The 15,079-nt window shown below is 35.0% G+C and overlaps 1 protein-coding gene across 3 annotated transcripts in view; it reads left to right on the forward strand.

The window, feature by feature from the left end:
* LOC149778475 (high affinity copper uptake protein 1-like) overlaps positions 1 to 15,079 on the forward strand; it is a 54,000-nt gene that overhangs the window by 28,621 nt on the left and 10,300 nt on the right. For 2 of the 3 annotated variants that reach the window (XM_089939338.1, XM_089939337.1), the window contains exons 2-3: positions 6,427 to 6,496; positions 14,509 to 14,707. In XM_089939338.1, coding sequence (XP_089795464.1) covers positions 6,427 to 6,496; positions 14,509 to 14,707 — 269 coding nt within the window. The remainder of the gene's footprint in view (positions 1 to 6,426; positions 6,497 to 14,508; positions 14,708 to 15,079) is intronic. The other variant, XM_089939339.1, reaches the window with a different exon arrangement.

The raw sequence follows: 15,079 nt of genomic DNA on the forward strand, positions 1-15,079 counted from the left end.
TTTTGTGAAGATGTTCAGGGCCTATAATTTAATCAAATCCTGCACATTGTCACTACTCAGTGTCTCCATCTGCAACTTATGCTGTTCCATCCGATTACAGTTTGGATCTTTAACATTGCTGCAGCAGTCACAGTTTAATGTCTTTTCCATCTTGGCCATAGGATCCTCCAGTTTTCACATTTTTCTCCTTGACTACAAACTTCATCCTTTAATAATTTTACTTTTCTGCTGTCTGGTCTGAAAGAAAGGTAAAGTTAGTTAATTATAGATAATCTCTGATTAAGATTGTTTTTAGCTTTTAGCACATTATCATTGTTCCCCACTTTATTTACTGGAATAATATGATCCATCTCAAAACTTATTTAATCCCTTACACACAATACACAACTTGCTGAGCATTTATATTATTGCAGAATTTTGTCACTAGTTTTATATTAACTGAAGCTGTCTAGACATAGGTATAGCCACAGGAGTCGGATGTTTTAATCGATAAAATATGACCAATTTTTTTGACAACATCGTTACACTAAATAATCTTATCTGTGTGTGTGTGTGTGTGTGTGTGTGTGTATTTAACAGATAACGGTTATTTCGTGCTTTTAAATATTTTCGCCATTTTTTATTGATGAAACGTCAGACTTGTGTGGTATAGGCCCTTAATATGTCTCTAATGTATCCACTCTAGCTCCGCATGTTGCATATAGCAGCTTCCGGTTTCATCACATTGTTATTTGCACCTGTATTGTGTAGTTTCACTCATAACTGTTTTTTTTTTTTTTCTTAATTACCAAATTACATCAGATTATAGAAATAGTGATGTCATGTAAAATAAAACGATCTCAAACATCTCAATTCATATCGCAGATGTTGTACTGCGTCTGGTATCGATATCAAAGGGGGGGTATGATGATGTTTAGTGATTTTCAAACCTTCGATGAGCAAGTTTAAATTAGGTCCGAGCAAAATCATGTATCATTAGCTTGGTTATAACTAATAAGATGACATATAAAAACCAATATATCCATATAACTTCCACTGAAATAATCACGAATGACCAAGAAAAAGATAATCACCATAATTTCGATCATCCAGGCTGTATCGCTTTTCCGCCTAATTTTGCTCTCACCAAATCACTTCTTCACATTCTTCATAATCGCTTCTCTGCACTTCTACTTACTTTAATAAAATATGATATCGAAAATATTCTCATCTGTACATTCCACGGAGTCCACAGTTTTTGTTCGAGGTTTATGCCTAACTGTCTGCGTGCTCTTTCGTTTCTGGTGAAAAGGATGCTCAACTGTTGAAATCTCACATGTATATTGACCAATCATATCATGTCTTCTTTGACAGTCATCCAGTCAGGATCATGGTTTTTTACATATTTCGGTTTTTATGGCAAATTGGCAACCAGTGACTAAGTCAATAGAATATGCAATTTAGTACAGTTATGGACAAAAACGTTAGAACAAAGTCATTAAAAGCTTTTTAAAGCAAATACATTATGTTCATGCTGGCCAGAAAATATTTTCCCATATTAATCCAGCATTACTCAGGTTAAGTACACAAGTATTGAATTAAAGGTCTGTATGAACTTTTATACAAGATATCATTTAAAAAAGAAACAAATATTCACCTTTATTTAAATTTCACTAATATTGTGAGAAGTTTATTTGATGTATTTTCATGAGCATTTTATGAATATAATGATATAGATATTTAATATACACATTTTTAGAAATATCTTGGTAGTGCATCAAAGTACTTGTATTGTTCATGAACCAAGTTCATGACATTTCAGGAACTTCAAAGATATTATAATAGTTCATAAAAGTTCATCAGTGTGTTCATGAACTTAAAGTACATAATTCATCAAAATTCTTGAAGTGTTCATGAACTTAGTTGTGGAACTTTCATGCACATTTCAAGAACGTTCATGAACAGTTCATGTTTGTTCATGAAGTCATGAAATTGTTTTCGTATGGGCTACTGTACTGGGTACACTAAATCCACCATCAAGCAGATTAAGATATACTGTACTGGGTACACTGTAAATCCACCATCAAGCAGATCAAGGTAATGGGTACACTGTACAAATCCACCATCAAAGTAGATTAAGGGATACTGTACTGGGTACTCTGTAAATCCACCATCAAGCAGAATAAGGTATACTGCAATGGGTACTCTGTAAAAATCCACCATCAAAGCAAATTAAGGGATACTGTACTGGGCACACTGTAAATCCACCATCAAGCCGATTAAGGTATACTGTAATGGGTACTCTGTAGAAATCCACCATCAAAGCAAATTAAGGGATACTGTACTGGGTACACTGTAAATCCACCATCAAGCAGATTAATGTATACTGTAATGGGTACACCGTAAAAATCCACCATCAAAGCAAATTAAGGGATACTGTACTGGGTACACTGTAAACCACCATTAAGCAGATTAAGGTATACTGTACTGGGTACACTGTAAATCCACCATCAAGCAGATTAAGGTATACTGTACTGGGTACACTGTAAATCCACCATCAAGCAGATTAATGTATACTGTAATGGGTACACCGTAAAAATCCACCATCAAAGCAAATTAAGGGATACTGTACTGGGTACACTGTAAATCCACCATCAAGCAGATTAAGGGATACTGTACTGGGTACACTGTAAAAATTCACTATCAAAGTAGCTTAAGGTGTACTGGGTACACTGTAAATCCACCATCAAAGCAGATTAAGGTCAACTGTACTGGGTACACTGTAAATCCACCATCAAATCAGATTAAGAGATACTGTACTGAGTACACTGTAAATCCACCATCAAATCAGATTAAGAGATACTGTACTGGGTACACTGTAAATCCACTATCAAAGCAGATTTTGTTAGCAATACAGGAAAGGGGGACATCAAAAGCATAAGTCAAATACATGACATTCTTGTAATTATGAGGAAATTCATCTCTCCTGAAGAGCAATATAACTATTTATAAATCAAGTCCTAATGCGGTCTGCACAGATCCAGATCTTCTGTTGCATAATGTGCTCTATGATGTCATTTTTTTAGAGGTGTAATCAGTAGAACAAGCCATGTGATGACAGATCATGCTCAGAGTTGTTTGCGGTTCAACTTATAAATGAATATATATGACATTGACCAACAGAGATTGTTGCTGTTATTATAGGGTTAACACCATTTTTCAGCACAATATAGGCTATACATGGCAGCCAATATAAATGGTGGAGGAAGAACCTGGGGAAAACCCTGAAAAGAACCACTGACCCACATTGGCAGAGCCCAAGACTTGAACCCATGCAGACAACCAACAGAGAACTTATGAATTATTATTCAGATGAAATTAAAACAACTACCGTATGTACTCACTTATAAGTCAAATCTATCTGTAAACAACATAGAGCCTTCATCTGCCATCACATAATGTGCCAGCAAAATCAGGGTTGATGTTTCTGGTTCTACTGATCGTATAAGGCCACCTTATACTGAGGTACATAAAGAAAAAAAAATACAGTTACAAAAATCAGGTATGTAACAATGAAAAAAATACTTATTTTTTAATTGGTACAATCCTAGATCAAGTCAAATAAGTTAAGCAGCAAGAACAAAACAAAAATCTACCACATTAAACATACATGACTATCTTTGTCTAATAAGAGCTATGAGCATTATTATAGTGAGGGGATTTCTAGTTGGAGACCACTCTCTTCTATGAGCTTGGAGCATTATTATAGTCAGGGGATTTCTAGTTAGAGACCACTGTGTTATAAGAGCTAGGAGCAGTATTATAGTGAGGGGATTCTAGTTAGAGACCACTGTCTTATAAGAGCATTATTATGGCAAGGGGATTTCTAGTTAGTGACCACTGTGTTATAAGAGCTAGGAGCAGTATTATAGTGCAGGGATTTCTAGTTAGAGACCACTGTGCAGTAAGAGCTAGGAGCAGTATTATAGTGAGCGAATTTCTAGTTAGAAACCACTGTTATAAGAGCTAGGAACAGTATAATAGTGAGCAAATTTCTAATTAGATACCACTGTTTTACAAGAGCTAAGAGCAGTATTTTAGTGAGGGGATTTCTAGTTAGAGACCACTGCAGTAAGAGCTAAGATCAATATTATAATGAGGGGCTTACTAGTTATAGACAACTGTATTATAAGAGCTAGGAACCTTGAAGAGACCTCAGAATAAGTAACATTAAATTGCATGTTACATTATAAGCCAGGTCTGACTGTACTCTATGGCTGATGGCTTGAGACATCTGTTTATACCTATTTGTCAGTTATATGGCTACTGTGCTAGAAGTTAACTGAGTATAAAAGTATGGAATAGGTTTGTAATAAGTATTCATAAGATATAAACAATGGGAGGCTTTTGGTTACAAGCTGTCACTCAGGTGAGGATAATCACCCATACATGATGCATATTAATTTTAATTTGACTGCTAATTAATTAAGTCACACTGGGATATATATCTGTCAAGGAGAGAATAAATTAGTTATCAGGTCATAAAAGAAGACATATTGGCTTGGGAATATTTCTTTTTGGTGAATCTTCAGTTCTTTTCTACTTTGCCTAAAGGTTTTTCATTATATTGAAACTTGTCTTGAAAGGAAATTACTAACTGTGACCATGTAGTTTTGTCCTTTGTCTAAAGGTGTCCTTTACTGAGAGTTATGCTAGTGAAGTTAAAATGTTTTAAAATGTCATTTAAGAGCAAATGGCTTTTATATTACAGTATATGTAAATGCATGTGTGTGCGTGTGTATATGCATATATATATATATATATATATATATAATACAAATCATCTGGCAAATAATAATCCTTTTAAGTGCACTGGAACCAACAAATGGTAATGTATATTGGGGATTCATTATGATAAATGCAATAAACTGACAACAGTGCAAAACAATTTTCTCACTAGCCTGATCACTTTCGACTCTGAGTGTTTGCAAAGGCAAACACAGAGACAAGGCAAACAATAAATGTAAAAAGTATTGAAATTATAATTACATAACTATTTCTACTGGAATCAAAGCTTGAAAATATTCTATGGTTCAGATAGTTGGCTTGAATTTGATTGATGATGCTGTGTAATTATTTATATTAACCTACAAATGGATGAGCCATATCACCATCTGTTTTTTATGTACATTGGTGTAATTGTAAATTATATCCCAGATATTTCATTGTTTTAAATGTAATTATAGGCTCGAGTGAGTACTGAGCAAAATAAATTTTAAAAAATCTATGTACATGTGCTGGTTGTGAAAAGATTGTGATTTTATTTGCATGTGGTAGTCTTTTTTTTAGTCTTCTTGATTTAGACTGCTTGGTTTTTATGTGCTAGGGCAGTTAACCAGTAAGATTCCCTTTCTTTCCAGGATTTGGAACTCCATTTGGGGTTGTGAGCAATTGCAATTAGTGTTACATCACTGAAAGTGTTGCCAGGGGAAGATTGGTGTTCTGAAGCTTCTTTGTCATCCCATCCAATCTGTGAATATTGATTTTTTTGTGTAGCTTTTCATTTTCTCTGACAGAAGCCACATATCTTACATGTGATGAGATAAATTACGATCTCTGTTTCGCACATTCTGTTTTGACCATGTAAGTTCAGTTTTTCGGTCATTGCTCTGCTAGAGAATGTGCTGGTCTCTATCATATGTTGACAGGTTTTACACCTTTTATCGCCAGATTTGCTGAGGTGGTCATGACTTGTGATTGGCATTAGCTTCACTCTGACTTGGATGTCTTTGAGGTTTTGGGGTCTACAGTTGATTTACAGCGACACTCCAACCGTAATATAATGTAGAAACTAATGAAATCTGTTAAGGTCTCCACCCTATAAACACATTTACAGTTGTTGGTCATAAAAAGACAAATTTAGACATGCACCTGACTATGACCCCTGGGTTCATCCTGAATGGTTGATAAATATGACATAGGGTATTCAACATGTCCTAAGTGTATATAGCTGTCTTATAAATGTTGCTTCAACCACACCCCCTGAATGAATAAACATCATGACATGGAGTTTTTAACAGAAGACTTTTAATGATGACTATTTTGTCCTTAATATAGTGCTAATATTCAGTATGTGTACCAGCTAATGTGAAAATATATCGCTCAAGACTATCAGAGACTGTTTCAACACTCAACAGTTGAAAGGGAGAAATGATCTTATCATGATTTCCTGGAAATTCTTTTCTTCCAGCATAGCATTGTAGTACATGATTTGTTTTTCATTTCCTTAATGTAACAATTTGGTCAAATTGTAAAAGCACTAAAGCTCAAAGATATATATTGTTTCTAAGTATACTTATATAGGTTATGCAGAAATTTTATTGCTGGAAGAATGATATTTGTTTAGATACTTGTTAGTTTGTTTTCAGTGTGTTTTAATTTTTTCAGGGAGACTTCAGTAGCACAACAGAGATTGATGACTTCCTTTTTGAAGGATTGAACATCTCCAGTACTACACGTAGGTACTCATACAGTCATCAACAGAATTATAAATTTGGGGCCTCTGAGTAATCGAAAGAAATATACTTGCAGTTTAGGCATCATCTTTGTTCTGATATGTTAACTCTATCTACACCTTGGTGGATCAAACATATTTTAATGCTTTGTCCTAGTGACATCTATTGAATTTCATGAATTGCCTCCCTTAATATGTAATGTCAGCTGACCAATAGCGTGTTGTTGTCGTCGTGGGGTTTAATGCCATTTTTCAGCACACGATAGGCTATACATGGTGGCCAGTATTAATGGTGGAGGAAGAACCCAGGAAAACCCCGGAAAGAACCACTGACCCCCGAGAAGCTACTGGCAAACTTTCTCACATACCCACATTGGCTGAATCTTAGACTTGAACCGCGGCAGACAGAGGTGAGATGGCAGTGATCCATAACGAAAAGTGCTTTAGACCACTCGGCCACTGGGGGCCTCCCAATAGCGTGTAACAGTAGTGCATTGTACATCGGTTGAAAATGGTGGAGGCAATTGACTTCAAAAAGGATACTTTGTAAGTTTAACATTGACGTGAAAGTTATTTGTACAAACTTGGACCAGCAGTGAAAATTGCTTATTCAGGTTGTGTGCTCCCCTTGTCTCAATCATATAGGAACAGTGTTCAGATTTGAACAACTTAAGTTTGATTGGAACAATGACTTGCCAATGAAATTCAAAGACCTGATGCACAGAAATATCTGCTCAATCCACCAAGGTGTAGATAGGGTTAACATTTTGGAACGTTGGCTAGCAAAGATGTTTAGGGCGTGTTTTAGGACATTACATGTCTATTTTTTGCAGCTTCAAATATTGATCATGTCCTTTTGCCAAAATTATTTCAGCTATTGCTTTCTTATGATGCCAACATAAAAGTTGAAACATTTTGTTATTATAATCTTAATTTTTTCTATAGGGATTTCCAATATGATGTACACTCATTGAGTTTCAGTAGCTTATATGAAGTTGTTGTTGTTATGGGTTAACACAATTTTTCAGCACACAATAGGCCTATACATGGCAGCCAGTAGAATTAGTGGAAGATGAATCCGGGAAAACCCCAGTAATAACCACCAACCCATGTGAAAATACTGGCAACCTTTCTTGCATGCCCACATTGGTGAAGCCAGAGACAAGAATTCATGCAGACAGAGGTGAGATGGCAGTGATAGGTAAAGGCGAGCGCTTTAGACTGCTTGGCCATCCAGGACCCCAAGTACTCTTCAGTGTTTCAGCAAGTTCCAGTAACTTGTATGAAGTACCATCATTGTTTCAGCAAGTTCCAGTAAGATATTTGAAGTACCTTGGATTTGTGAGCATGTACTCTTGCATATGCTGGAACTGAGGATCTAACCCATGACCCCAGATATGCTTTGTTGAAATGGATGGAAAACAGTATTGCTGCAGTTATGATTCAAATCTTTGTGGTAGATAGGAACACACACCACAAGACTAAAGGTCCATATCAGCTAGGTTGGTTGTTGTTGTTGTTCTAGGGTTTAATGCCATTTTTCAGCACATGATAGGCTATACATGGCAACCAGTATAACTGGTGGAGGAAGAACCCTGGAAAACCCAGGGAAGAACCACCGACCCACGAGAAGCTACTGGCAGGCTTTCCCATGTACCCACACTAGCCGAGCCTTGGACTTGAACCCACGCAGACAGAGGTGAGATGTCAGTGATCCATAACGGTGAGTGCTTTAGACCAGTCGGTCACTCGGGGCCCCCAGCTAGGTTGGTAAATGACCTTTTGTAAGTGTAATATTTTCATGCAGAATATAATACATTCACAGTTATGCACAGACACAAGAATACATGAACACAAACATACATACACAAGAACACTTGACCATAAATACACAGACACCAGAACACATGAACACAAACATACATATACAAGAACACTTGAATACAAATACACACACAAGAACACATGAACACAAATGTACATACACAAGAACACTTGAATACAAATACACAGACACAAGAACACATGAACACAAATGTACATACACAAGAACACTTGAATACAAATACACCGACACATGAACACACATTACATAGCCGCAAGAACACATGAAACAACACATGAATATACAAATAAACAGACACAAGAAAACATGAATATACAAATACACAAAACAAGGACATATGAACACACAAACACACATTACACAGCCACAAGAACACATGAACACACAACACATGAATATACAAATAAACAGACACAAGAAAACATGAATATACAAATACACAAACACAAGAACATATAAACACACATTACACAGCCACAAGACCACATGAACACACAACACATGAATATACAAATAAACAGACACAAGAAAACATGAATATACAAATACACAGACACAAGAACATATGAACACACAAACAATACATGTCACACATATAAACTAGTACTCGTAAGTCTCACCTACAAATTTCAGTCAGTTATTTATATTATGAATGCTAGTCAACAGCTTGTGCATAAATTTAGGGATGTAAATGCAGATATACTCTTAGCATGTTAAAGTTGTGAAAATAAAACTAATTTTCCAGTTTCACTTGTATCTTAGTTTCTTTATTGTTAGTAATTATTATGTAACTTTAGGATAATGTTGGAATACATTTCAAATTCATGCTTTTAAAACTGAGTAAGTTAGCATATACTTTCCTGGTATACTGATTCATTGATTCTCCCATAAGTACTAGCCCATCCCTCTTTGATTAGTAAGCTCATCCCTTTCCATGCTTGATTGGCTCAACCCCCTTGTTTCATAAGCCCCGCCAGCTTGCTTCCCAAGCCCATCCCCCTTATTTGATAAGCCCATCATAAAATGCTTGATCAGTCTTTCCCCCTTGCTTGATAAACCTATCCCCACCTGCTTGATAAACCCATTGCCACTTGATTGAAAAGGTCATCCCGCGTTTTTTGATAAGCCCAACTCCACACTTGATAAACACATTCTCATCTGATTGATAAGGCAACGCCACTGTTGATAAACTCATTCCTACTCGATTGACAAGCCCATCCCCACACTTGATAAACCTATTCCCACATGATTGATAAGGCCATCCCTTGACTTGATAAACTCATAAACTCCTTCACACTTGATTGATAAACCATACTCCCACTTGATAACCCATTACCACTCAATTGATAACCCACCCCACCCCACTTGATTAGCCCACTCTCACTTGCTTGATGAGCCCATCCCCTCACTTCCTTGATAAACCCATACCTACTTGACTAATAAGCCCATCCAACCACTTGATAAACCCACTTCCACTTGATTGTTAAGTCCATCTCCCCCTTACTTGATGTCCATCACCCCACTTGATAAATCCATTTCCACTTGATTGATTAGTCCATCCCACCACTTGATAAGCCCAGTCCTCCTTGCTCGAGACACCCATCCACTCTTGCTTGATAAGCGTATAACTCCTTTGCTTAATAAGCTTATGCCGCCTTCCTTGATAATCCCAACCCCTTGCTTGATAAACCCTTCCCCCCTTATTTGATAAATCTTTCGACACTTACATGATAAATCTATCACACTTTGTTTTTCTTAAGAAAAATGTCTTGGCTAATTTTGGCTAATTTGTATGACTGAATGATTTTCCAAGTGTAAGTCTGCCGGCATATTTTTGAAAATTTGCTCAGTCTGTGCACTCCTGGTTTTCTTATAGCAAGATAAACACTAATGTGGTATTTCATCACATATAACAGTGCCATGGTAACAGATGATTATAAATACTTGGGTTCATTTTAATATGATTGGTTGTTGTTGTTGATTTGGGCTTTATGCCATTTCTCAGCACAGGTTAGGCTATACATTTTGACTGGTATAACTGGTGGAGTAAGAACCCAGGAAAACCCTATGAAGAACCACCCACCCACAGTAAGCTACTGGCAAGCTTTCTCACACACCCACATTCCTCAAGCCCAAGACTGGTAAATTTCATAAAGCCAAGTTCATTTGACTAAGATGCAGAAAGCTTCGTTTTCCGTAATAAGGAAATCCAGGAGCCATAGATCTGCAAGATGTTATGGTTTTGCCTGTACTTGTAACATATGGTTCAAAAGTATTGAGTTTCGAAAATGTAAAAATTATTGAATCAACATATTTGATATTTCAGAAGATGCTTTTATCTGTAAAATGAGTACACCAAACTGGATGATACTTGGAGAACTAGGATAATTTCTCATGTCTGTGTTTGTAAACAAATAATAGCCAGTTGTTGAGGAAAAATGAGTGATTGGTAAAAATAATAAATATCCATCATATTTGTTAGTTTTATTACACAGTTATGTCAATGGCACTTTTCAGTTTCCATGGTTACTTTGTGTTAGAAGTATTTTAAATGAGTGTGGACCGTCCAACATATTGTATTACCAAACATTTCCTAATCTGAGATAGCTAATGTCAGTGATAAAACTTGGATTCAAGATCATTGTGAAAAACAACATACACATGACTGCATATACAGTAGTTCCAGAATCTGTAAAATTTAGAACTTTTAAATCAGATTTTAACTTTGAAGTTTACATGAATAACATAAGATCAAAGACTACCAAAAGATTGCAGTAGATTTTATCTTATTGATATTAATGTAAAGCTGTCAACCAGGCATCAGGCTGTCAGATTTATTGTCATTTGTATGTTTAGGTGAAGTCATGATCAATATCACTATCCTATAAATTGTCCATATTTTAACAATGAATGCACAAGGTTTATACAAGGGAGTGTTGATTTTTTTTCACACTCAAGTGTCAACAAACCCAGATATTGTTGAAACATGAAAAACCGAACATTTTTTAAAATAAATTAAGTAAATTCAGCATGTTAACAGTGAAGAAATTTTTGACATCATTGCATATTTAGGACATTGAATGTTTGTCTTTGTTTTCCATACTTTATTAATATTATTTACTCCGTTTAAAACACTAATATTAAACTGAAACATATCATGTTCATAATTGGTCCTTAATTGTTTGGAGGCTCTGAATAGCTTCAATCCATTAAAAAATATTTTTTGTTTGACAGCTGCATATAACTGCATAGATATTGCTATTCATAGTCCTTTTTAATATTGTAAACATTGCATATAACTCCATAGATATTGCTATTCATAGTCCTTTTTAATATTGTAAACATTGCATATAACTCCATAGATATTGCTATTCATAGTCCTTTTTAATATTGTAAACATTGCATATAACTCCATAGATATTGCTATTCATAGTCCTTTTTAATATTGTAAACATTGCATATAACTCCATAGATATTGCTTTTCATAGTCCTTTTTAATATTGTAAACATTGCATATAATTCCATAGATATTGCTATTCAGAGTCCTTTTTAATATTGTAAACATTGCATATAACTCCATAGATATTACTATTCATGGCCCTTTTAAATATTGTAAACATACTACATGTGTACTCTCAATACTCTTCATAATATTTGTATAAACTTTCCTTTCTTTATGTATTTTTGTATTACATTACTGGAAGAACAGTTGTGGTAATTTCTTTTTAAAAGCATTTTGTACTATTTTTTAAAGTACAGTATTATCATCTGTGGAGATAACTGCTGTCTGGTCTAATCATACTGGCTAATTAATTTGGGTTGCCTCTTTTGATATATAAAACTGACCTGAAAAAACAGTGGGTCTATACTTTATTAATGATTTTAGTGAGTCTATACTGTTTGTTACTGTTTATAGTAATACAAACATTATATTATATCCTAGAAATAGTGGGCAGGCCCAGGGCTGGTGATTTATAAACAATTGCAAGCACTGACTCAGATTCCACAAGCCCTGACTCCAGTTTCCATATGCCCAAAATTGCCCATTTTTCATATTATTTGTCACATAGTTTTGCAATTGCTACATTTCAGATATGAAATATAAAACAAAATCATATTAAATTGACTTTTTTGTGTATTTGGATCTTAAAATATTTAACATAAAACAATTATTTTCTTCTTGGTCTAGAGGTCAGCCATTGTCCTAATTGCTCTAACAGTGTAATTGTTACTCTGTGGGTCAGCAGTGTTTGTGTTCATTAGCATCTGAAGCTTGTCTTTAAACTTCATTTTAAAACATCTTTAAACATAGCAGTTACACAAGGCCATTAAAAAATAAAAATTCTTAAGTGTTTTTTTTACTCAGTCTTTCCTTGTTATCTCAACTCCACCAATTGAAGGTTGATTTTTAATTAAAGACTTAGAAGCCAACACAGCCACATTTGATTCCTTTATTACTTATATTACCTCAAAAAAATATCCTGCATTTGGCATAAACTCCAAATTACAACAATAAAGTAAGAAATTGTCAGCTTGTTAGGTATTTACACTAGCTTTAATCCCATGACATGGCCGTGTATCATTGCACTGGTTACAACAATTTCCGGAACAGTTTTGGTATGCATTTGACTGGTTCTGACTAGTTTCTGTCCTGTAAATAAATATCCAAAAATGGTATTTTAGAATCACATGTATCTTAGTGAGCACTATGTGTAACTCACTCAGCCTGTTCCCCATTTATAGTTGCCTGCTTCCCTTTTGTACACAAAGTTTATAGCTGTGGATAGAAGGATGATAAGTAGAGCATCTTGGACTTAAAGTTCTGCATTTCATTAGTGTGATCAAAGTTTTCTCATGCATATTAGATTATTTTGACAAGCCTGATGGGCACCTCACTTAAAATACAGGAAGAGCCAGATCTGAAATTAGAGTGGTCCCTGGCATCAGAATATCAGATTTTATGAGCACGGCAGTTAGTTCCCATTTCCTTAACAAGACATAGTTAATAGTGTGCAGAAAATGCTGTTAAAATACCAACCAATAATTTAAGTGAGGCACCTGGGTGATACTCTGAGGGTATAGAGATGTAACCTTTAGGTCGTAATTTAGAAACTGTTGTGATTCCAAACCTTTAACTATGTGTATACAGAGTATGTGTGTGGCATGAAAAGATGAATTTATATATACAGCTGACATTGACCTGGCAGCCTATTCTCACCACCCAGAGATCAAGCCCAGTGGCACATATTTAGAAGATGGTAAATAAAATGGGAGTGCATGTATTTGTTTATAAACTGTCTTCATATGTATCATCATTTAAACTACACACTGTGTTAACTAATTTGCTATTTTTTTCATCATTCAGTTGTTTTATTTTAAATTTGAAATTAACAATTTCAGTGTGTATAAAATCTTTTTCTTTAGAGAATGACAGAAAATATGATAAAGCTATAAGCTAAGATGTATTCTGAGTTGGTACTTAGCAAAGATATCTGTAGTCAGAGTTGGTATGTAGCAAAGATATCATCTGTAGTCCCGAGTTGGTATGTAGCAAAGATATCATCCATAGTCAAAGTTGGTATGTAGCAAAGATATTATCTGTAGTCACAGTTGGTATGTAGCAAAGATATAATATGTAGTCTGAGCTGGTATGTAGTAAAGATATCATCTGTAGTCTGAGTTTGTATGTAGCAAAGATATCATCCATAGTCAATGTTGGTATGTAGCAAAGATATATATAGTCCCGAGTTGGTATGTAGCAAAGATATCATCCATAGTCAATGTTGGTATGTAGCAAAGATATCATCCATAGTCAATGTTGGTATGTAGCAAAGATATATATAGTCCCGAGTTGGTATGTAGCAAAGATATCATCCATAGTCAATGTTGGTATGTAGCAAAGATATCATCCATAGTCAATGTTGGTATGTAGCAAAGATATATATAGTCCCGAGTTGGTATGTAGCAAAGATATCATCCATAGTCAATGTTGGTATGTAGCAAAGATATATATAGTCCCGAGTTGGTATGTAGCAAACATGTAATCTGTAGTCAGAGTTGGTATGTTGCAAATATATCAGTTGGTACTTAACATCTCGATCATTCCACAAAATACAAACATTCTTTGATAATTTTACATTTTTAATTCAAGTGACATGTCTTTTTTCAGAATTAATTGGCTGTTGCATTGTTTCCTGCATTGTCACTTGTATTTTCGAGGCCACCAAATCCTTGATGTTACATGTCCAAGTGCAAATACAGCAAAACCCTTTGACAAATGGAAGAAAGGGCAACAGCATCCAAGACAGGTCTCCATTATTTTCATCTTTGACGATCCCATCTAGTGTAGACCAAATCAAACGCAGAAGGTACAGTTTCATAAATGTACCTGTTTCTGATTTTTAATTTTTTTCCAGAAACAAAAATCTTTTTTGCTCATATTTCTTGTTTTCCCAAATGTTAGGTTAAATATATGAGCTCATGATTTATTATTTTCTTTGCATTTAAACAATTCAGAGAAATTATTTACTGTGTTGAAGAAATCAACAAAACTACCACATTATAATCTGTATTATACAAGAAAGCAGATCATAATTTATTATTATCAGCCAAGATTTGAAAGGAATTCATTAATTAATAATGTAGCCATTTTAATATTTGGATCCAATGCCAAACCCCATGCTTCGTACTGGGAAGTAGTGTATTGAGGGCTTTATAAAGTGGGGCTATGTTTTGTGTTA

Source organism: Sinohyriopsis cumingii, chromosome 17, assembly GCF_028554795.1.
Source record: "Sinohyriopsis cumingii isolate HCF-2022 chromosome 17, ASM2855479v2, whole genome shotgun sequence".
NCBI lineage: Eukaryota > Metazoa > Mollusca > Bivalvia > Unionida > Unionidae > Sinohyriopsis > Sinohyriopsis cumingii.